The 25,161-nt window shown below is 38.3% G+C and overlaps 1 protein-coding gene across 1 annotated transcript in view; it reads right to left on the minus strand.

Moving 5' to 3' along the window:
* Positions 1-8,716: 8,716 nt before the first annotated feature.
* LOC135201403 (beta-1,4-galactosyltransferase 1-like) overlaps positions 8,717-25,161 on the minus strand; it is a gene marked incomplete in the record, with an annotated part of 31,056 nt that continues 14,611 nt past the window's right edge. The window contains 2 exon segments of the mRNA XM_064230294.1: positions 8,717-9,345; positions 20,870-21,070. Coding sequence (XP_064086364.1) covers positions 9,003-9,345; positions 20,870-21,070 — 544 coding nt within the window.

Consider the following 25,161-nt stretch of genomic DNA (forward strand, 5'->3'; position numbering starts at 1 on the left):
TCTCATTGGAGTACCTAATTGCTGATTTGCAATATTTTGGGGGGAGCTTTTTCCTATCAAAGGGATGTTGTAGTATTGCTCATTCTTCGGTGGAGTTTTCTGAAACCGGGATAACCGAAGCAAATGGTCTTAGTTCTGCCAATGGTTCACGCTTTCTGGTTACTATCTAATTTTGAAAATGTGTTTTCACATGGTTTATGACTTTAAATGTGAAGGGGCAGAAGGCTGGTGGTACATGGTGAGCCACCTGAGTCTTGTTCATAATGGCATTATAAATTCCTGTCCCATGGTGAAGAGTTTCATCTACAGCTCTTAATGCCAAATTGCCAGCTAAGAAAGCAGTTTCCTTTTGAGGCTTCTTCACGTCTGGCACAGGTGGTATCAGGTGCCATTCAGTGTTAGGAAAGGCTGCCTTGTTCCTAAATTCAACATGTACTACTTCTATCATGGTCTTTCTCTCATTAATAAGATACTTACCATCCTGAGAGAAAATACACATTGAGGCCTCTCACCAAGGGTTATCAACATCAGAGTAGGATTTTAAAGTCTGCTGGATTTTGGTCATAAGACTCATAACTGGAACTGGCCATGTTGTTGGTTCCAGTTGGGTTTGCACTCTTAAATCTTGTTTGGGCAGATTTGGTTTCAATTCTCTCAATTCAATTGCAAGATGCAGGACATTTACATTTTGGTATATCATTCATTATTTCCTTACGGAAGTGATCTAATACCGCAAACTGTGTATCCCTTTTGGGGGAGCTTGCGAAACCTGATTGTATATCTACAGCTGAGCTGCAGCTGTCTGTTCCCCAGGGGACAGAAGTTCTGGGTAAATTGCCATAACCCTCTGAATTTGCTGTTGTTTCCATCGTGTTCAGGTGGATCCTTATATCCCTTTTGGGGGAAGGATCCTGATCAGCTTCTGAAAGCTACAAGGGAGATTGACTTTCTTCTACAATGTTTTTCCCATGGCTGATTGACGTCTGTGTCCCTGATCCTTCTGGGTTCAGCAAGATTCTTTCGGTATCAATGTCTATCTCAAAGTCTTTGAACACTTCACCTCTAGGTGAGGAGTCCTCTAATTCTTCCTCAGGATGTACTTGGGGGTGGGGGGCATTTAGTGGTGACTGATATTATTGGGTTTTGGTCCAAATATGGAACATCAGAGAAGAGTTTAAATATATGCTGCTGGAGTTTTGCCAGATAGATATAATCTTCCCCTTACTCACCTTTGCTAAACCCTAGGACCCATCGAGACAGTTCTAAAGCGAGCAGTTTCATCTGTAAAGCTTGCTGCCTAGAGCATGCTACAATTCTCGCACATATCAGGTGACCAAACAAATTTGCCCTGATTGTTTCAGGGACTATGCCTATGGCAGGTGGTATGGGCAGTGCCCACTGGCAAAAATTGCACCGAGCAACCAGCTACGGCACACTTTAATTGAGGGTCATTTCTCAAGATGGCCCTGTAGTGAAAAAACCAAGTTGTTATTAGAAAAATTTTATTTTAGTATAAATTATTTTTAATACTTGAAAACCGTAAATATTAACGAGTAGTAGATATCAGTTTATAAGTCAGTTTGACTACAAATGTACATTTCTAGTACATTCTGTAAATTATTTAGGCAATTCTACGTACTAACTCCGCACGGACTGTAAGGAACGGTCCTGTAAAAACAGAAGCCACTAGGGTCTGGGGCGTTAAATGTCATTTTTCTGTTTCTGTTACTAGTCCCTGGGGTTAAACTCAAACCCCTAACAACAGTTGTTAAATTTCGATTATCAACTCAGTTACTTTTAGAGAATTGTAATTTTCATATAAATATACTCAACGCAGAGTTATTACCTAGATCTGCCTCAATCTGTGTTAACTCAAACCTTTTGAGGTTTAAATTACCTTTGAAGCCTTGTTTATTTTTATATTACTTAAACTTAGTCCTTATGTATTGGTTATGTTTAGGTTTTAATTTAATTAAAACAACACCCAATACTATTCAAGTTAGTTTATGACTAACTATTTACTAACCTAAGCAAGTTTTCTATAAGGCTTGGGTTAGTATCTTTGGTATAATCTATTCCTACTGAATAAGGTTAGGATTTTGCTTATTACCAACAAGAATTTAATATGTAGCCTAATCACGCAGTTAGGCTACATAACCAAGTTGCTATTTACAGAGTCGTAATTTCTGAAATTTTTAATAAAGTGGTTTATGAACCTACACCCCCATACATAGAGTGAATGATTTAGTAAATAGATGAGAAGCTGGAGTTGGTTATGATTACTGTGAAGGAAATGTTTAGGGGACTTCTTGGAGAGGGGGCTGTTGGAGGTAGGCTTCCTGGGTCTGGTGACGGGCTTGAAGCGATGAAGAAGGTGCGAGTACAAGTGAAGAGGGTGATGTGTTTGTGATACGCGAGGAAAAGAAGGGAAAGACACAGGACAAGGATAGAACTGAGGACAAGGGTAAGACGGGAGCTGAGAAGAAGAATAAGACTAAAAGGAAGAAGATTGGTAAGGAACAGGATGAGAATGATTCGGATAGTGGTAAGTGGGAACAAGTAGGCAAGAAGAAGGGTAGGAAGGGCATGGCTAAGAGTATGGATGCAAGTATGGAAGTGGATTTGCTGTATTCGAAAGAGGTTAAGAGGGGTCAGGATGGAATTAGCGGAAGTGAGCAAGAGTGAGTGAGAAGTACGAAAGACCGTGTCTATGAGAGGTACCCCGATGTGCATGATACGAGGAATATGGTAGTACAGATATAGGGGACATTTTTAAGGAATATAAGAAATATTGTACAGCAAAGTATGGGGATAACAGGAGAGTTTGGGCTAGGGAGTTACGGAAATTTTTGACAGGATACTTGTTGAGTATATATGGGATTATGACGAGTGTAGATGTGCCATACGAGATGTTAAGCCAAGATTACAGGGTAGGCTAAGAGGGCAAAGAGTAAAGTTAGGTATAGGAGAAAGAATGATTTTGAAGAGGCTAGAATTAATGTTGTCAAGTCGTTGTCAATGTATGTATGCTGGTTAGCTGCTAGGAAAATGTTAGGGGATGAGGGAGTAAATGGGTGCAAGGAGTTAATGAGGAAGTTGTTAGCGACTGTTCCTGAGAGTGTATGAGTTTATAAATCTGAGACGTAAGGAGAAAGTAAGATGGACGAATGAAAGGCTGACATGGAATGTTATCTTAAGAGATAGTTGAGGATTATGAATTAGATAGGTGTATGAAAGAGAGCAGAAGTGTCAGCATTAAGACTGGATTGAATGAGCGTATGCCTGAATTTAGGAGCTATAGGGAGGCAGTTTTAGAAAGGCAGAGGTGAATGGCAGAGTGTGGTTAATAGGAGCGTTAGGGCCAGTAACGTAAGTATGGTGAACCCTAAGAGAGATAGGAGTGCGAATGTCGGAAGGTTAGGGTCAGTTAGCTGTGAGCGGGAACAGAAATGTTATAGATGTGGGAAACCAGGCCATAAGAAGAATAATGTCAGTGGTCTTTAAGAGCTTGTTTCGGGTGTGGGAAGACGGGACATTTAGTTAGTGAGCGTCAGAGAGATAGGGAAATTAAATGTTATAGATGTGGGCAGACACGGCATGTAGCTAGTGGATGTCAGGGTGCCCATGTGAATGTGGTTTGCAGCAACTGTGGAAAGAATGGGCATTGTGCTAGGATGTGTAAGGAACAGCGTGTGAAGTGTGTTGAATGTGGAGTGGAAGGTTGTGGAGTGTGTGTAGGTAAAAGAGGATGAATCAGGCTGGGAATTCGGGAAACCAGATGTTAAGGGGATTAAATTGGGTGGGTCCTCTAGCGTGCGGGTAGTAAGGGCGATGCATGTGCGGGAAGGGTTGTTGCATGAGGAAGGCTTTGGGAATAGAGCCCAAGAGTGTGAAGTCAAGATGCAAGGGGGTGTGTTTGGTTGCTTTGACTGATACTGGCTGCAGTGCCAACGTTCTCTTTTACAAACAGATGTAATAAGTTGCGGAGTAAATGTGAGGTTAGAAAATGTAAAGGAGAGGTACGAGGAATAGGAAATTTAGGTATGCCTGTGGTGGGAATGTTGCGTGGAAGGATAGAAATCGAGGGGTAGTGATGGATGAAAGTGACTTTTGTGTGGTCGAGGGAATGAATGATAAGTATGAGTGGGATGGTGGTCTATCCAAGCACGAACATGATTGAGTTGCAGATAAAAGGGAATGTATGTGGGGAGTTGTACTTGGATAGGGATGGAGGGGTAGACAGTAAGGTATGGAAAGGGGTGCCGTTTGTTGCGAAAGTGTGTGTGAAAGTGCCGCATGAGGTCGAGGAAATTGTTAGTGTGAAAGTTGCAATGAATGTAGTTTTGGCTAGGTTTGATAGGAAGAAGGTGACTGTGGTTAGAGATGATATTTGGATTGCAAGTGAAACTGCTGAAGAGAATATGGAGTTGCTCGAGGAGGTGCTAGAGCGTTTGGAAGAGGTTGGAGTGAAAGTGAAGTTTGAGGAGTGTACATGGTTGGCCGGGGAGGTGGAATTTCTTGGACGTGGTGAGTGCAGGTGGTGTAAGGAAGAGTGAAAAGTTTGTGCAAAAGGTAAGAGAATTTCCACATCCTCGGACTGTGCATGAGTTGAAACATTTTGTGGGTTTGATTGAGTTTGGAAGAAAGTTTCTTAGGGACGATTCAGGGATAAGAAAACTGCTAAATGAATGGATGGTGAAGAGAAATTGCACTAAGTTGAAGTGGGATGAGTGAATGGTGAGAGCGTTTGAGAAATTGAAAGAGGAGGCTGCAAGGGATGTCACCTTGACATTTCCAGATCATGGCGAGGATGTGAGTAGGGTTGAGCTCTACACAGATGCTAGTGAGTTTAGTATGGGAGGATTTTTAGTGCAGTCGTAAGAGGTGAAGGAGAAGAGTAATTGAGTGATAGCGTATGTAAGTAAAGCCTTTAATAAAGCAGAGCGAAAGTACTTGGTAGTTGATTGAGAGCTTGCAGCTATAAGGTTCTGTGTGAATGCGTTGAAAGTGTTTTTGTATGGGGTAAGGTTTGTTATACGGACGAACCATCAGCCGTTAAGTGGATACGATTAAGAACGAAAGTGTGAATGCTAGGACTGTGAGGATCATTTGGATTTGAGTGAGTTTGACTTTACGTTAGAGTATGTGCCGGGGAGTAAGAAAGTGGTTGCGGATGCGATGTCGAGGATGCATGGTAAGGGTGACGATCCCATGAAAAGTGACTGGGATCCCGATAGAGTACCTGAGGGTTTGGTCGTAAGAGAGGTTTATGGGGGACGACAGAGTTTGTGAGTGTTTGTTTTCGGCAATGAAAGATTTGGAGAGTAAATGTCTGGTTGAGGAGTGCCCGAGAGTGCAAATGAGCTGCAAGTAAGGTTGACAAGTTATGTGCAGAAGGAAGGGGCATGTATGGAGGAGCAAGGTGGGAGAGAGATGTCGCGGTTGTTGTTGGCGGTAGCGGAGTTGTTTGGCATTTAAATGCTTTTGTATTTTGGGTAGGACAGACCATTTGAGTATAGAGGAAGGCTAACTGCAAATAGTGAGGGATTTTGAGAATTCAATATGGGGAACACAGTTGTAGTTGGTTAGTCAGGAAAGGGGATGTGAGGGGGATTTGGATCAGAAGTATGAAAGTGGGGAGATAACTGAGGAGGAATGTGGGGAGGATGCTTGTGGTATGGATGATCAGGTAGATGTGGCAATGAATGTGTGTATGCATGGAACCCAAGGGAAAATGGTGACATTTGTCAAGAGTGAATGATAGTGGGTACTGTAGCTTAGTTGATACGGGGGCACAGGTTTCCCTAGTGAGGGAGTCAGTGGTAAATGAAATTGAGAGATGTGATTGGGGAGTGAAAAGGCAGTGTACAAGTGTAAAAATACATGGGTTAGGACAGTGAAGTGTTTTAGTATGGGAAGAGGTACAGCTCAAGATTAGTTTAGGGGAGCTGAAAGTGGTACATAACTTTATAGTCATGGGGGAAGATGATATGCCAGCTTGTTTTTTAATAGGGATAGATTTTTTTAGGATGCTTGATGTGAGTGTAGACATAGGGAATGGGTTTCTTAGAAAGGGGGGTAGTAAGATAGCAAGGATTCAGGAAAGGAGTGTGATTGTGGCAAACTTTGTGGGTATGATTGATGTTCCTAGAAGCGAGAATGATTTGTTGAGCAAGGAAGAGATTGAGGAAATGCAAGAAAGGTGCTTGGAGATAAGTAAGTTACGAGAATGCATTTTGGGAGGAGTGAGTGAGGAAGATTGCCCGTGTGAGTTGGAGGTATACAAGAGGTTTGTAAGATGGTTTGTAGTGTGCAAAAATGTAGTGTACTTTTTGCACCAGGGAGGAATGCATGATGAGGGAGTGTATGTGCCGGTGTTTCCCAGCGACTCAGCCGTGAGTATGTGCCTGTTGGTCCTTGATCGGTTTGGGCACATGGGAAAAAAGAAGTTGTGGAAATGCATGAGAGAGAAACTATTTACACCTGCGTTAAGTAAGATTTGTGTGGATGTGGCCATTATATGTGAAGAATGTCAGAGGGGAAAGTGTCAGTGTATTACATGCAAGTCTGCCTGTGTTTCTTTGCCAATGACTGCGAGAGGGCATGTGGGAATGAAGGTGATGGTGGACCACGAGCAAATTTGCGTATGCGGTCCCCATAAAGAATAAGAGGAGTGAGACTATCACGTGAATGGTGAGCCAAGTGATGTTGCTGATGTGTGTGTGTAAGCATGTGAGAATGTTGAGTGATAATGGGCCAGTTTGTGGGATGGGAATTTGAGGGAATGGGGTATTGTACAAGTTTATTCTACACTGTATATGCCCAGTGCAAATGGTTTGGCTGAAAGGACTGTTAGGACATTGACTGAGATTTTACGAATGAGTAAGTGTGATAATGATTGGGATATGCATGTGGGGCGTGCAGAGTGGGTGTACAACAACACATTGCAAAAGAGTATAGGTATGTTACCCTGTAAGTATGTGTTGAACTTTAAGAGTATTATTAGGCCAAGGTTGGGGTTATCAAGAGTGATCAGGATGTGTGGAAGAGAGCAAGTGAGAGGTTTAAAAGTTTTAGGGTTGGGGATCAAGTGTTGAAAGAGGTGATTGGGAGGGAAGAATGAATGTAAAGTAAAGGAAAAGTTTGAGGGGCCTGTTGAGGTTTTGGAAGTTGGATCAAGTGGGTTAACTTATGTTTTGGGGAAGTTGTGAATGGATTGGGGGTATGGAAGAGGTCAGGGCACATCATAATCAGTTCCGCAGGTGGAGAGATGTGCCACAGTATGTCTGTGAGAATGCGATGAGCGAGTGGTTGAAAGTGAATAAATATGAACCGAGCATCAGTGAGCAAATGGATTTGGGGGATCAGCAGTTAGTATTAGTTGAGTATGGAAGAAAGCGAAAGAAGGTAAGAAAAGGGAATGAAAGGGAAAGGAGTGGAATGCATAATAGAGTGGAATGCATAATAAAGTGGTTAGTGTTAAGGTAGAGATGGTTGGTAGAGCATGCAATACAGATAAGCCTGGGGAGGGTATGGATGAGACTTAAAGTGGGTGTGTGGCAGGGAACTGAATGAGGTGAGTGATTTGGTGGCAAAGATACAGGAGATATTGGGGCAAGAGTTAAAAGGGGTAGATGAGGTAGTGAATGGGATTTGAGAGGACAGTAGTGAGAGAGAGTGTGATTTTGAATGAAAGTGGTAGGAAAGAAGTGAGTGTATGAGGGGCCTCGAACAAGATCCAGGGGGCCAGTATCCAAACATCTCTGGGTTTTAAAGAGGGCTATTTAGTGTGAATGTTGTATGTTGTCAAATGTAACCAGGGAGGAAATATGGGGCAATTAATGAATTGGTTGCATTCGACAACATTCTCATGGGTTGCTCGAGAGAGAGAGAGAGAGAGAGGGGGGGGGGGGGGGGGGGGGGGGGGGGGGGGGCTGGTTCTTTTGTCTGTGTCTGGTTGGGTTGTTTGCATTCGTCTGAAGCGATAGATAGTATGGGGAAGGTTTGTGCACTTTTTTTTTTTTTTTTTTTTTTTGTTTTTTTTTTTTTTTTTTTTTTTTTTTTTTTTTTTTTTTTTTTTTTTTGAGAGAGAGAGAGAGGGTGTGAATGATGAATGGGTGGTTAACGAGTGAACTGCTTTTTTGGCAGGTGTCTTGGCTTGTTGAGTGGTTCGATTGCCAAGCATTGGGAGTCAGTCAGAGTGAGAAGCAGTCAGTCAGTGAGTGAGTATAGTAATCCAGTTCTGTGGTGCTTGTTTGGTGTTTTTTGTTTGTGAGTTGGTGTGTAGTCTTGGTGCTTGTTTGGTGTGTTTTGTGTTGGTATTCAGTGGTTTGTTGGTGACAGTTGGTTTGGTGTTCGGCAGTTTGCTAATGGCAGTGGAGTTTGTTTTTTTTGATGGCCATACAATGTTGAAAGCACAGCTTCTCACCCTGATTGTGTCAAGTTTCCTGGTGAGTAAGTGTGTTTGAGTTTTTTTTGCCTTGCTGAACCAAGTGTCCTGTTGGTAATTAAATTTGTAAGCCAAGATTGATTAACGTAAATGTGAGGAGGTCTTGTTTGCTTGTTTAGCTTGTGATCCTGCCACATCTCCATCCTTATTTGAGAATCTTAGGTATCTCTTAAGAAAATACTCACTGGTAGGTATGGATAGGGAAAATTAACATGACTCATTCTAAATGATTAAATACACAAGGTTTAAATTAAAAAAAAAAAAATCTAAGATAACAACCTTTTATTTTGCAAATTTATTAAAACAATCTTCCAACTTTCTTAAATAGAAAAATTGAGGTCCATAACGTTTAAATTTGCATGGAATTATACAGCAATACAAATATGAGATACATAAGTAATACCAATACATATACAAAAGTTGTATAACACATATCAAGGAAGTGCCTGAAAATTTATATAAAATATTAAGTCACTTGTTCCTGAATAAAGCAGAATATGTTTGCCTCTTAAGTCTCGGTAAAATTAACAGTAATAAATTACTTTAATAAACATTAGCATGAAACCAAAATCAGTGTATAGAGAGGCAATACTTTCTTCTCAATAAGTTGATAAGAAAGAGTTGCCAAACCATCATCAGACTTGGAGACTCCTTCATTCAGGTGAAGAAAGCGATCTTCTGATGGAGGAAGACTTTGATGTGGTAACATGACATACAGAGCAACTTGTGGATCAAATCGGATTATGGTTAAACCTTTCCTTTCTATGCGACTGTAAAAATCATCATCTTCACCCCCCCATCCATAATATCGATTTGCAAAGCCATTTACAGCTGAAAAGTGAACACGTTGAACTGCTATTGCACCTCCAAAAAGGTTACGATAAGGTAGATGGTATCTGCAAGATATTTTACAGAACTTTAGAATTATTCTCTTTAACCTCCAGTTCCTAACAAAGCAATCACTAGTGAGATTGCTTTCATGAAATTGCACCTTTCACAGATATTTTTCATAAATTATAAAACTTAAACAAGCTAGAAAATAACATAAAATCACCAACAGAATATAAACCTAAAACATGTAAAATATATTGTAAACTGGACTAAATATTCAATGCAAATTATAAAACTTGTTTTTACAATAAAAACAGTTTTCATACAAATCCCATAATTATAAATTCCATTACAATAGTCTTTAACTGTGTGGAACGCAAAGTATTACAAAGACAACGGTTCTAGCATGTATTCTTAGCCAACTCCACGATTCTTAAATACCCTACTTGCATTATTGTTCTGTGTCAATCTCCATCAGAAAATAGATGGGAATCTAGTTTGCATTATATTTGATTAATGAGTTTGTGTAAAATCTGATTTAATGTAAAAATGTAGTTTGTTACTACTGTTAAGGAGGGAGGCTGAAGCAAGAAGGGGTCAAGAGAGGATGATGTAGTTACAAAAAGTCCAGTCCAAGGAAAAAAACATGGAGTATGCAAGGAAATTCTAAAGAAAAAAAAAATAACTTCCAAGAATAATAAGTTTGCAAAGAAAGAATCTCTTGACGATGGGCACTTACATATGTAAAGTCTAGTGGAACATAAAGCCAAAACTGGGCACGCCAAGCACAATAGGTGTACAGGCAAGTCATCCAATAAATAAGTACATGCTTCCAGTGGGCTAGGCAATGGGAGCTGGCTGACAAATATGAGAAAGATTTCAACCCTTCCTACTGAATGTACATGGCCTGCCACAATAATAAGAGATCCTAATCTATTCCAATAAAGTTGCACATTACTTGTCTATCCCAAGGATGTCATACAGACCTAAATTGTACTTTAAAGCCAATAAAGATGGATGAAAGAGCATGGAAAAAGGATTGTGTCAATGGTATTGATGAGGTGACACACTGTTCTCTGAAGGGCAGACCAACTCAACTACTGTCTTTGAAAACTTCCAAGTAAAGTGTATGCACCCACAGATAACAAATGCAAAGGAAGTGGCAAGTGACTCTGCAATTCTTCCTTTGAAGCATCCAGAACAATAAATTGTCCAGATACCAGAAATGTCACAAGTCCTAAAGATACACTCAGAACACTAACAGTGTGAGAATTCTGGTGAAGACCTATGGGACAATGGGTTAACAGGATGTAATGCATGCATCACTCAGGTCTATATGAACAAGGAAGTCCCTCCTGTGAACAGTACAGATTCAATGGTTTCTAAATAGAAATTGGCTCAGATGGAGAAATCAGTAGAGGTGGCTTAGGTTGATGATTGGTCTACATCTTACTAAAGACTTCTGATTGAGGAAAAACCAACTGCAGAACTTCAGTAATTCTCACCAAAACTTCTAGACGGTATCTTTCTGCAGCATGGAGGTGACTTTGTCATTAAATACTTGCCTTCTCACAGCAGTGGAAAGACCAGCATCAGGAAATAGCAACTGACAGCCACAGCAGAGGACCTCTAAAACCCACGCTCCAAGCCAATGAACTGTAAGGCTTTCCAGTTCTAAGCCAGCTGCCAACTTGCAGACTGGATGACTGGACTTCACCTGCTAACACCATTCATGTTTGTTTGCTTAACCTCCTCCCAGGAATCAGCAATGTTCTTTACGGCATCAAGGATGTTGTAGGATTTCCAAATGTCCTTCAGAGTCAAGTCCTTCTTGGTTTTAGTTGCCTGTGAAGCCAAAGCACTTGTCCTTCGGAGGTAGCAGGCCTTGAACGAAGCAATCACTCCTTGGTCCATAGGCTGTAAAAGGGCCGTGGTATTAGGTGGAAGGTAAACCACCTTGACATTAGGGTTAAAGTCTCCCAGCTGGGCAGGGTGTCCAGGGGCATTGTCCAGCACTAGCAACACCTTAAAGGCGCAATACCGCTCCACACTTGGCACAAAATGATTTACGAACCAGTTCTCAAACACCGCAAGTGTCACCCATGCCTTCTTATTTGACTTCCAAATTACTGGTAATTGACCCTTCCAAATGCCCTTGAGTGCCCTTGGATTTTCAGCCTGATACACCAGCAAGGGCTTCAGTTTGAAGTTGCCAGCAGCATTACCCCCAAGAAGTAAAGTTAGCCTCTCCTTGCTGGCTTTATGACCGAGTGCTGACTTCTCCTCCTCGGCGATGTACGTGCGGTTAGGCAAACGCTTCCAAAACAAACCTGTCTCATCCACATTAAACACTCACTGAGCAGAATAACCCCCCTCCTTAATTATCTCAGCCAACGCTTTAGGAAATTCACTCGCTGCTTTCTCATCCCCACTAGCAGCTTCACCTTGCACTATAAGGTTATAGTAATTGGCCAGAGCCTTAAATCACATACACCAACCCCTACTAGCCACAAACTCTTCACTTTCCCCTCCTTCCCCCCTTTTATTTTTTCCACGCTTCAAACAATCTTTTCGCCTTCTCCTGAATCACCATAAGGCTGACTGGAATACGCCGTTGATTTTGGTCTTCCAACCAAAGCACCAATAACCTTTCCATTTCAATGATTAGATTACTACGCTGCTTGGTTATCACTGTCGCTTTCATAGGAGCAGATCCTTTCACATGTTCAACGATGCACCCTTTATCTTTGATAATGATAGCAACAGTCGAATGACTAAGGCCAAGCGACCGGCCACTGTTTGTTGGCGTTTCTCCCTTTTCAGATCGCTTTATATTGTCCACTTTAACTTCCAAGGTGATGGCCTTTCTTTTCTTCGATGCACTACCATCAGAAGAGTCTGCCTTATGCTTGGGAGCCATAACCAAGGGCAAAAAGTTACAAAAACGATACAACACGAGAGAGAGGCAGTGTAAACAACCAAAATGACGTACGGGCGAGGACTGAGCGTAGGGAAGCAATGCCGTCTTCTCCCACACAAAGTGTATTCTTCCGCTGTGCGCCCGAAACTAGTTCGCGTTTGTTTACGTCGCTTACGACGCTAAAACGCGTAAGACAGAACGACACATAATATTATTTTTTATATTTTTACTGGGGCGTGTTCGTAACCACGAAACAGCGTAAGTCAAAACCAGCGTAACCCGAGGACTGACGGGGTGTGTGTGTGTGTGTGTGTAATAGTGTGGCACAGTGTTGTTATTACAAAAGGCAATAACTTAATAATACTTAAGAAAAAGGCACGAAACGGATAATAAGAGAAGAAAAAGGAAAAGGGAATAAGATAATGATTTTTCTTAGCGAAGGGATTTTGTTACTCCAAACATTAGGCTTTTAGCCATTAGACATCTGGTTTTCATCTCCCCCAAAAAAACTGTTCCGTACCAGCGATTAGTGACCAACAAGAGATTTATAAGCCGATGAGGGATATCGCCCAGGCATCTTCGAGAATTGGAAAACTACTCTCATTAGCGCCTATGACTAATCGGCGTTCCCTTCGTGAACAGGTCAGAGAGAGCCATCTGGCATACGTTAAAAGGGAATTCTATGACCCGTTGTTAGAAAGAGGGAATTACCAAACTCTTCAGAGCTCCACCCTCTCGAGATCAGACCTAAGGACTTTGACGAATCAAAAGCCACGAGTGTTGGTCATAAGACAGCCAAAAGGGGTATCAACGAATGACCTATGAGGTTACTAAAGGGATACGCCCCCAAGAAGCCAGGACATGAAGAAGGAGGCGTATACAAATTCAGAGCCTACGAATCATTGTAAAGACCTGACAGGAAGGCGGTCTTGTATGAAGTTAGCAGCCATTCAGACACAAGAAGTCTTTAGAATCCAGAAATCCAAAGGCGGTGCTAAGGAGATTTCAACCCAACAAAAAGGGCAGACAGAGAGAAGAAGAAGGAAGAGAGCAGAGAACAAAGGGGAACAGAGAAGTCAAGAGAAGATAACGACAAAGAGAGGGGAACGAGAGGGGAGAGAACGAGTAGGGGCAGCAGCCGAAACAGGAGAAAGACAGAAGAATCCCCAGAGAGAACAGGTGCAAAAGTGTGTGTGCGAAGCCAATCAAAGACAGTGAAAGTGACAATCAATACTCAGTAAATTCCTTCGTGCCTATAGACTCATAATTGCACAAGTGCCAATTAAGTTTTATCAGTCCAAGAGCCCAGTAACTCAGAAGGTGGAAAACATTTGTAAGAACCCCTAACGAAGAATAAACTTAATGCAAAGAAACATATCAATTAATTTCTCATCCTAAATTAGAACCCTTTTTAATGAATTCCAGATTAAGAACATTGAGCAAGACAAGAAGAATTTATATAAGCCTAATTCCCAAAGTACAGCCTCCACGGCGCACGTTACCTTAGATCTGTGCGAAAGAAGAAAGTAAGTACCGTCACAGAAAAATTGGTGGCAGAGCGACGGGATACGATGAGATAAAGATTGATATAGTGACAAGATTAATTGATGTCGAGCGGTAAGGATAGGAAGAGACAAAAGAGACAGCAAAGAAATGGTGGTTAGCGACGTGATACGAAGACATGAATGACAGTTAAAACCAGCGGCAGCGAAAACAGAATCAAAAGTTTAGTGTCGGCATAAGAGATTTTCAATTCATTCACGCCACTCGAAATAGAAAGTTCTCCCCTAAGACAGTACCAGTGCTTCACCAAATTCAAAGACAGTTATCGAGTCGTAACAATAAAAGCGCTCCAAAAAAAAAAACCAAAAAAAAGCCACCCACACTGCGGAAAAAAAAAAAAAAAAACTCCACTCCGAAGAACAAGAACAGTCGTTCCACTAGAAGAACAAAAGATGCGAAGCATGAAGAAAAAATATCAAGAGGAAAGAAAACCATTCCGAAAACGCATCAGTCAACACAACCCTGCTCTGAGAGCAAAGAAGAGAGCAGAGAAAAAAGGGGAACAGAGAACGAGAGAAGATAACGACAAAGAGGGGAACGAGGAGAACCAGTGGCCGCCAGCAACAGGCAGAGAAGAGAGAGAAAGACAGAAGAATCCCCAGAAGAAGAACAGGTGCAAAAGTGTGGTGTGCGAAGCAATCAAAGACAGTGAAAGTGACAATCAATACTCAGTAAATTTCCCTCGTGCCTATAGACTCGTAATTGCAACAAGTGCCAATTAAGTTTTATCAGTCCAAGAGCCCAGTAACTCAGAAGGTGGAAAAAACATTTGTAAGAACCCCTAACGAAGAATAAACCTAAATGCAAAGAAAACATATCAATTAATTTCTCATCCTACAGAACCCCTTTACCTAATTGCCCCAAAGAACAGCCTCCAGTGTCGGCACACGTTACCTTAGAGCTGTGCGATGAAAGTAGTACCGTCACAGAAAAGAAGAATCCGAAATGACAGAGACGTCAGAAGACATTCCAGAAGAAGGAACTAGATATAACCTAAGAAATAGAAGATCACTTTTCAGTGAAAACAGAAGAAGAAACCCATTAATTCATCCCATTATTCCCATGTATTTATTTGATTTCGTTATTGCTAAGTTTACCTTCATCGTCGACTTAGGAATAATCTTTTATTGTTACAATTCTTACTTTAATTAGTCGGTTTGTAGCAAGAATTTTGGAGTTATGTGCACTAACTTCAAATTAATTTTGACTTGAAGGGAAATATTTGGGTATGTAAGAAACGGTTCAATGCGCAGTATAAGAATTTCAAGACGTATATTAAGTTTAATCGTTCCATAAGAAAAACATTCTTAGAAGTAAAAGAATAAATAAGACGGGTTAAGATAGACATTAGAAGATTTTATAAGATAAGGGAATTCATTCCAGAAATGATTAAGATTTTGAAGGGGTAATTAATATACTTACTTTGTTCAAATCCATTAGATGTTGATTGATGATAACTTACTAATAAGTTATTAATTGATGAGACTCACTAACAAGAAGTTTAATTGATGAAGACTCATTAACAAGATTGTAGTGTTGTTTAAAACTTACTAACAAGATATTGATTGGAGAAAGCTTACTAATTGTTGTCACAGTAGAAGAAACCTACAAGCATTACCATTTAACCGGTTCCTTAACCGAGGTTGCCAATTTTGTTTTAGTATCAAGCAGTGAAGTTATATTGTTTAATGTACAAGGTTACTCAGAAAATTGCAGTAAGAATGTCCAATGAAATTTGCATAAACACAATACACAATCTCAGTAGGAAGTCAAGGACACACTTGTTATTGCATACAAATACACAAGGATATTTTCTCCAGGACTTGTCACCAAGCAGCAGGTCGCAGCAAACAAGAAGCCATCAAGTGTCGTCAACAAAGAACGAATTTATTTTTCCATAAAGAAAGACGATATCCACCTAGATAGAATAGGACTGAGGACTGAACCAATCATGTAGTGTAAACTTGGATAGTTACCATTTATTTTTGCTCTACCATGCATTTAATATAACTTATGTGACTCAAGGGCTTATGTATTGTTTAACTTTCAGTTTTTCTTGGTTTTGGTGATTTATTTTGTTTGCATTCAGTTTTCATGTTTCTTAATGTGATTTTACTCATATTTGAATTCAGTTTGATGATTCTTTTTAATATTACTTAATCAAGTACTTGTTCATTTTCATATTCAGTTTTAATGTTTCTCTGAATGTTACTTACTCAAGAATTTACTCATGTTTACATTTACCTTTGATTGTTGCCCTTAATGTTACTAAATCAAGGATTTGCTCATGTTTACATTCACTTTTGATGTTTTTTAAGTTAAAGTTTCAATATGATTTCCAAAGAAGCATAAGTTAGGAGTCCTCTTGTAGGTATAATATTTGCTTCAGCTTAGTTAACGCTGTCGGAGTCAGCGAGGTAGCGGGCCGAGTCTGTAATAGTGTGGCACAGTGTTGTTATTACAAAAGGCAATAACTTAATAATACTTAAGAAAAAAGGCACGAAATGGTATAATAAGAGAAGAAAAAGGAAAAGGGAATAAGATAATGATTTTTTTCTTAGCGAAGGGATTTTGTTACTCCAAACATTAGGCTTTTAGCCATTAGACATCTGGTTTTCATCTCCCCCAAAAAACTCTGTCCCGTACCAGCGATTAGTGACAACAAGAGATTATAGCCGATGAGGGATATCGCCCAGGCATCTTCGATGAAATTGGAAACTACTCTCATTAGCGCCTATGACTAATCGGCGTTCCCTTCGTTGAACAACGGTCAGAGAGAGCCATCTGGCATACGTTAAAAGGGAATTCTATGACCCGTTGTTAGAAAGAGGGAATTACCAAACTCTTCAGAGCTCAACCCTCTCGAGATAGACCTAAGGACTTCGACGAATCAAAAGCCATGAGTGTTGGTCATAAGACAGCCCAAAAGGGGTATCAACGAATGACCTATGAGGTTACTAAAGGGATACGCCCCCAAGAAGCCAGGACATGAAGAAGGAGGCGTATACAAATTCAGAGCCTACAAATCATTGTAAAAGACCTGACAGGAAGGCGGTCTTGTATGAAGTTAGCAGCCATTCAGACCACAAGAAGTCTTTTAGAATCCATAAATCCAAAGGCGGGGTGCTAAGGAGATTTCAACCCAACAAAAAGGGCAGACAGAGAGAGAAGAAGGAAGAGAGCAGAGGAAAAAGGGGAACAGAGAAGTCAAGTAGAAGATAACGACAAAAAAGGGGAACGGGGAAGAGAGAGAACGAGTGGTGCAGCAGCCGAACGAGCAAAAAGACAGAAGAATCCCAGAAGAACAGGTGCAAAAGTGTGGTGTGCGAAGCAATCAAAGACAGTGAAAGTGACAATCAATACTCAGTAAATTCCCTCTGCCTATAGGACTCGTAATTGCAACAATGCCAATTAAGTTTTATCAGGGGGGATCCAAGAGCCCAGTAACTCAGAAGGTGGAAAACATTTGTAAGAACCCGAACGAAGAAAATAAACTTAATGCAAAGAAACATATCAATTAATTTCTCATCCTAAATTAGAACCCTTTTAATGAATCCAGATTAAGAACATTGAGCAAGACAAGAAGAATTTATATAAGCCTAATTCCCCAAAGTACAGCCTCCACGGCGCACGTCACCTTAGATCTGTGCGAAGAAAGTAAGTACCGTCACATGTGTGTGTGTGTGTGTGTGTGTGTGTGTGTGTGTGTGTGTGTGTAGTGTATATATATATATATATATATATATATATATATATATATATATATATATATATATATATATATATATATATATATATATATATATATATATATATATATATATATATATATATATATATATATATATATATATATATATATATATATATATATATATATATATATATATATATATATATATATATAGTATATATATATATATATATATATATATATATATATATATATATATATATATATATATATATATATATATATATATATATATATGTATGTATATATGTATGTATGTGTGATATATATATGTATGTATGTGTGTATGTGTTTGTGTGTGTGTACAGTAGTGCCTCATGATACAATATTAATCTGTTCCGAAGCGGCCTTCGTAACCTGATTTTTTCTTATCTTGAACTACGTTTTACATGTAAATTGCCTAATTCGTTCCAAGCCAATAAACAATGAAATACAACAATTTGGACCATTCAATACCCAACCTAACCGTTACTGTACCTGTAAATAAAGTGTATTAGTGTACATGGTACAAGAAATACTGTACGTACATGTACGTACTTATGTAATAAAATGTGGAACCTTACCTTTCGTGTCCAAAAGTGGCGACAGAGGAGGAGGACAAACAGCAGAAGACATGAACACTAAACTTTACGAACCACATTAAAAAATGGCAGAAAACATTAACACTAAACTTTACAAAACACATTAATATATGGCAGAAAACATTAACACTTCTTGATTATCTCCATCTTTGTCTCCATAAAAAGCATCCTCTTCTTTCCGTGAACTTCAGCAACATTCTTGGGACCCATGGTTAATAAAGTAAGTAAGTTCACACACAACACGATAAAGTAACTTACAGAACAATGAAAGCCAAATCACTAACATACATAAATTTACGTTAACGAACGAAATCTATGTGAACGAATGAATTCCAAGTGTGTACGATAACGCTGCCGAAACGAAATGATCGAGGAACTCCCTTACGTAGATGCATGATGGGATAGATGCTGACCAGTAGGAGAGCAGGATCTTACGGCAGTAACTAGCATCAGGAACCAATGGGAGAGGGGGAGGATGGTGGCGAGTCTAACGAGTTGGCTGCGCGCAAGTTTTAACATTTTTCTCGGCGGCCCAGGCGAATCTCAGACTTTACAGTACACCCTTTCGCAATCTGAATTATTTTTGTACACAGAAGCAAAAAAAATTTTCGTCTTTGCCTTCGTAACCTGGATTTTTCGTACGTAGGGACTTTCGTATGTAGGGCTATGACTGTATGTATGTATGTATATATGTATGTGTGTGTGTATTTATATGTATATATGTATATGTATATATGTATATATATATATATATATATATATATTATATATATATATATATATATATATATAATATATATATATACTATATTCACTTCTCAAAATAATGGAGACATTGCATCGTGGATTGAAGACAAAGTTAAATATTTGGTGTGATTTTAAAAGAGCCCCAACTAATGAAATACTGACTGGAGACCGTTGAGAATATAAAATTGATAGTCATAAAATGTATACTTGTTAGGCAACTATCCAAATAAATCCACTTTAAAATTGCTCTATAACTACTGATTGTTCATTTTACGATTGACTTTCCGCTTTTGCTTAATATTTAGTTTTATATGTTGAAGTATGTTTGTAAACATATGAAAGCTCATAATTACATTTGCATATGTATAATATAGTACAGCTATGGAGCTTGTAATCACCATAAATTCTTTACTATTTTACTATTGCATACCTCTATAGGCCTCTGAATAAACATACCGTAACAAAAGCCTAGGGGAAAATGCCAATGAGGCTTCTATGCCCTGGGAAGGTGAAAGCCATGGAGATGAATACCAATGTGGATTATGACCACACCCAGATTAACTTTCAACTATTCAGAATTTGAACAAAAGACTGAATGTAGTAGTGAAAAAATATGAAAAAATCAGATAAGCATGACACGAAGCCAGCATTACAAGAACTGATAGACAGCACCAGAATAAAGCATAAATTCACCATTTGACGGGATCCAACTATGACCTTGGTTGTTGTATATAACAACCTGGCCGACACGCTGAATGTCAAGAAAGGAGGAGGAGCTAAGATGATGACGAACCTACCCAGCTATCAATGCTGCCAACGCCGGCTATAAACTGAACACCCATGAAGTGCTTGATGGATGCTTCTGTTAATTGCCTTGTCATTCATAAAATATCAATTTATGTCGACTGAAATATTTACCATCACTGTAATTAAGGAATATTCTATCAACTTATGAAAAATTGATTACATTTGATTAACCATAAAATATATTTTTTGACCCTTGAAATCAGAGGAAGAGAATAAGAAATGCTAAAAGTTAATTTTGGTTCTGTTTTATAACATATTTTTAAGAACTTTTAACATATGCTAGAATAAACTCTCAGCTTTCCAATGGTACCACTTTAGTGATAAAAAAAATACACGGGTAAACTTAAAACGCATTTTATGGAAACTTTCAATGTGTCTAACTTTTCAACTGTTCACCTAAGCGTAAATGACCAAGACCTGAGCATACACAATAGGGTCGGCCTGTCTGGACTGGAAAGGGTTAAGTTACACTGCTTAATTATGCATTATCATTTAGTTCAGCAATAACTAAATGCTAAAGTAAAAGTTTTAAGTATACGTATTACAAGACCTAATCCATCAAAAAGTAATACTAATCTTGAGCTTTATAGATTTTCTCTCAAGTTAATAACTGATAAATATTACAAACATTCATCCAAAGCCTTTTCATTTCCATATTTTTTCTGGTGCCCTACAGAATCACATGATTTGTGCACTAATATCTCTACAATGAAAGGAGCATACAAGTAAAAAACTGATTCCAGCATAGACACCATATTCTAAAGACTAAGACTGATTAATCCACAGAAACAATACTGTATTATTCGTGGAATGCTTTCATAAAATTTCATGTCACTTAATTCTCTACAGTCATGGAACCTAACCAAGTGTCACAAAATCACTAATCCTACTGTCTTCATCAGCAACCATTTCCATCTTACTATTTTTCACTATCACAGTAGTTTCTTTTAAACAAAGAATGATGACATGTACTGTAACAACCTAACCTGAACTTAATGAGCCATTTTCTTCAGAGTAGTAATATACACTCAAGTATATTCGGTTATATGCAAAGAGCAATTACTTCTCATCTTCACTTGTTAAAAGGGAGTTTTACCACTGGATTCCATATCATGTCTTGTATGTAGATCAGCTTACGTATGGGTTTTCAGAATTCAATGCCAGTCAAGGACTGTTAATAATAATCAAAGGTAATATTCCAAAACTTCTATACTCACCTGAATTTGTCTAAAGCTGAATACATGTGACGAGGATGATGAGTACAGGCATATATGTTCATATCATTCTGAGGCAATAAATCAACATCATGAAATACAAAGCAGTCAACTGTTGCCATTTTGAGGCTCTCAACAAAGCCAATGTTGAATAATTTTGCTCTATTGAATGTAGTGACATTAGACTGTTCAACAACTACAATCCTGTAAGTAAAAAAAGAGAAATATAAGGATGGTAATAAATTGACTTACATCTGGCATCATCATTATTACTACTGTAGTATCATTATAAAGTTGTAATATTCTTAGCCTCTCCTGGAGTTTGTTCAAAGGATTTGTTTTTGAATAAGAGTTGAAAATAACAAATGAAGTACACCTGGGTGGAAAGAGACCCGAAAGAATAAATAAAAAGTTGAAGGCAGAAATGAATGCAATAATAGAAATGCTTCAGAGGACCTTTGATGTCATCTAAAGGTACACTGTAGCTTTAAGTGAATTTCAGTAAAGAAATTTAGCTATGGCCAAAACTTAATGTGTAACAAACTCTCCCAAAAATTCATGTTGAAAATCAATAAAACTACATACTATTTCTGTGTTTTGAGAACTAACAAACTTCAGTATCACCCTGATGCAAACCACATCTTTACCACTGGGTGCTGACTGCCATAAGTTAAGAAAACAAAAATGAGCTAAGCATAACCATATGAAAGACAATAACCTTCCCAGTTGAAAGATAGAAAATAATAAGAACCAACAGAAACAATGGCAAAGAAAAATCCAAATTTTGGCAGTAGAAAATAATAAATGATCACTGGTATATGTAGTAGAGATTGGTGTATGGACATATTGTTGATGGAAAATGCACTAAGCAATTGTTCTTCTGACCCCAGCTGCTTAGTCTCTTCCTATTTCCTCTCCAACTTCTTTATCTTGCCACTGTAACTCAGTGGTCCCATTAAACCACAGGACTGATATAATATATATGTGATAATACTATATAATAACAATAATGCAAAAAAGGTGTAACAAGACTAGATAGGCTACGAAATGAAGACATTAGAAGAGAACTGGGAGTGGAGGGGATACTAGATTTTGTGAGAGAGGACAGCTTAGATGGTTTGGACACACCAAAAGAATGGAGGAGGAGCGATATCCTATAAGGTTTTGGAATGGACACCGAAGGAAGGAGACCGGTAGGAAGACCAAAAATGAGATGGCTACAAAACATAGAGAGAGGAGTAGAGAGGAGAGGCTCTAGTTTGCGGGAAGTTGATGAGATGAGGCTCTATGATGATCGCCAAGAATGGAGACTGTTCCTGAAGCAGGACGACTGACAGGCCTGGAGGCCTACCTGGCGTCTGGTGAGAAAGGTGAGAAAGAAATGAAAAAAACAAAAAAAAAAAAAAGAGAGAGGACTTATGGCAATTTCAGACATGTCTTTCCATCACCAGGAAAGCAATATTTCATACTCTTTTCAAGACATAACCATTTTACTGGATGGAGAAAGTTTAACAATGGAGAACATGCTGGTAAAATAAAAGTATGAAAAGACAAGTTTTAAATCTTATTTATATAGTATACTAGATTATTTCTAACATTTCAAAAGGTCACAAAAGTTATTAATGATATTTTCACATAAATCTGTATAAAATATGTAAACAATTTCCTAGACAAGGCTATGCCTTTTCGATTGCTCATGCCCACGTGGCCTAAGAAAATTTTTTTTTTTTTTTTGTGGAGTCAATAAAAGCTTATCTTCAGGTCCAATCAGCCCCCTTGCTAGACACCCTCAAAATGAGTACTAAATAAATCTAACTTGCCATCTGAACATTCAAGCTCCAAAGTTTTTTGATCACCAAAGAAGATGCATCAAGTGCTGTCTGACCAGTCTGCATGCTCTGACAGGTCAGGAGGAGAGCATCACATTCCACTGCCACTGTATTTTACACTATTCACAGAGACTTACAGTCAGAAAATTACTAAATGACTGGGTTTGGGAAGTCCAATAGTTCTAAAATTAAGAAGGGGTCATGAAATAGGATAAAACCTTTGTTGGTAACACTGGGGTTTATATTCCTGAATGACTAAATCAACAGTAAATCAAAGAATCTACACTATCTGCAGTGTAGAAGTGAGTACTCCAGCTGATCTTGCTACATGACAGGTGACCAAGATTAGGTGGTAAGGATGTCACAGTCAGAAGTACTATATCCTCTCCTGAACAAGAGTATAAAAATGACCCATAGTTACAAGAGGTCCAACTGCAAATAATGAGCGAGGGCTCAGAGGTTTAAAACACAAAGAAAGGTATTTGCAGACAATCATGAATCAAAACAGACAAAATTTTTATACCAGTGGACTCTATTAACCCTTAAACGCCGATTGGACGTATTAACCGTTGATATAAATTGTCTGTTGGGTGCCGATTGGACGTATGGTACGTCGATATAAAAATTTTTTTTTTTTTAAATTCGCAGAAAAATAGTTATAGGCCTACTAGGCGAAAACTTTTGAATCACGCACCTTGGGGGATGCTGGGAGCTCACGGATCAAGGCGTTGTTTTGTTTACAATCGTTACCAAGGCGCGCAAGCGCGAATTTCTTTCTTCTCGCACTAAAACGTATCAGCGACACATCTAAGAAATTATTTCGTCACTTTGACATAATTTTTGCACCATTTTATATTAGCCATTACATGGAGTATTATATATGAAATGTGAGCAATTTCATGTAGAATACAACTAAAAACTACTCATGGTTGTAGCTTTAATCGGTTTTGAAATTTCATATAAATAACGATAAGTGCCCAAATTTCAACCTTCGGTCAACTTTGACTCTACCAAAATGGTTAAAAAATGCAATTGTAGGCTAAAACTCTTATATTCTAGTAATATTCAATCATTTACCTTCATTTTGCAACAAATTGGAAGTCTCTAGCACAATATTTCGACTTATGGTAAATTTATGAAAAAAACTTTTTCCTTACGTCCGCACGGTAATTCTTCCGAAAAAATCAATAAATTTTTTTGTCCAATTGTCGTAATGTTTGCAACATTTTAAATTAGCAGTTACATAAAGTTTTATATATGGAAATGTGCGCAATTTCATGTATAATACAACTTAAAACAACTAATGGTTGTTGCTTTTATCAGTTTTGATATATATTCATATAAATAACAATAAGTGCCAAAATATCAACCTTTGGTCAACTTTGACTCGACCGAAATGGTAAAAAAATGCAATTGTAAGCTAATACTCTTACATTCTAGTAATATTCAATCATTTACCTTTATTTTGCAACAAATTGGAAGTCTCTAACACAATATTTCGATTTATGGTGAATTTATGAAAAAAAAAAAAATTTCCTTACGTCCGTGCGGTAACTCTTCCGAAAAAATCAGAAATTTTTTCGTCCAATTGTCGTAATGTTTACATCATTTTAAATTAGCCATTACATAGTTTTATATATGAAAATGCGTGCAATTTCATGTAGAATACAATAATAAACAACCCATGGTTGTAGCTTTTATCAGTTTTGAAATATTTTCATATAAATAATAATAAGTGCCAAAATTTCAACCTTCGGTCAACTTTGACTCGACCGAAATGGTCGAAAAACACAATTGTAAGCTAAAACTATTACATTCTAGTAATATTCAATCATTTACCTTTATTTTGCAACAAACAGGAAGTCTCTAGCACAATATTTCGATTTATGGTGAATTTATAAAATAAACTTTTTCCTTACATCCGCACGGTAACTCTTCCGAAAAAATCAGAAATTTTTTCATCCGATTGTCGTAATGTTTGCACCCTTTTAAATTAGCCATTACATAAAGTTTTATATATGAAAATGTGTGCAATTTCATGTAAAAAAACAACCTATGGTTGTAGCTTTTATCAGTTTTGAAATATTTTCAAATAAATAACGATAAATAGAAAAAAATTCGTCCTTAGGTCAACTTTAACTCGACCGAAATGGTCGAAAACGGCAATTTTTAGCTACAACACTTACAGTCAAGTAATATTCAATCAATTAACTTCAATTTGCAACAAACGGGAAGTCTCTAGCACAATATTTCGATTTATGGTGAATTTTTTAAAACAGCTTTTTCTTACGTCCGAGTGTTACGAATTCATGCATCATTTTGAGATAATATTTTCTGTGTTGCCTTGATTGTTTTACAATGTGGTATATACCAAAATGATTGCAATTTAGTGTACAATACAACGAAAAAAATAAACTCGTTAGCTTTAACCGATTTGCTCACAGCATGATTTGTATACAATTATAT

Source organism: Macrobrachium nipponense, chromosome 28, assembly GCF_015104395.2.
Source record: "Macrobrachium nipponense isolate FS-2020 chromosome 28, ASM1510439v2, whole genome shotgun sequence".
In the NCBI taxonomy this organism is placed as follows: Eukaryota; Metazoa; Arthropoda; class Malacostraca; order Decapoda; family Palaemonidae; genus Macrobrachium; species Macrobrachium nipponense.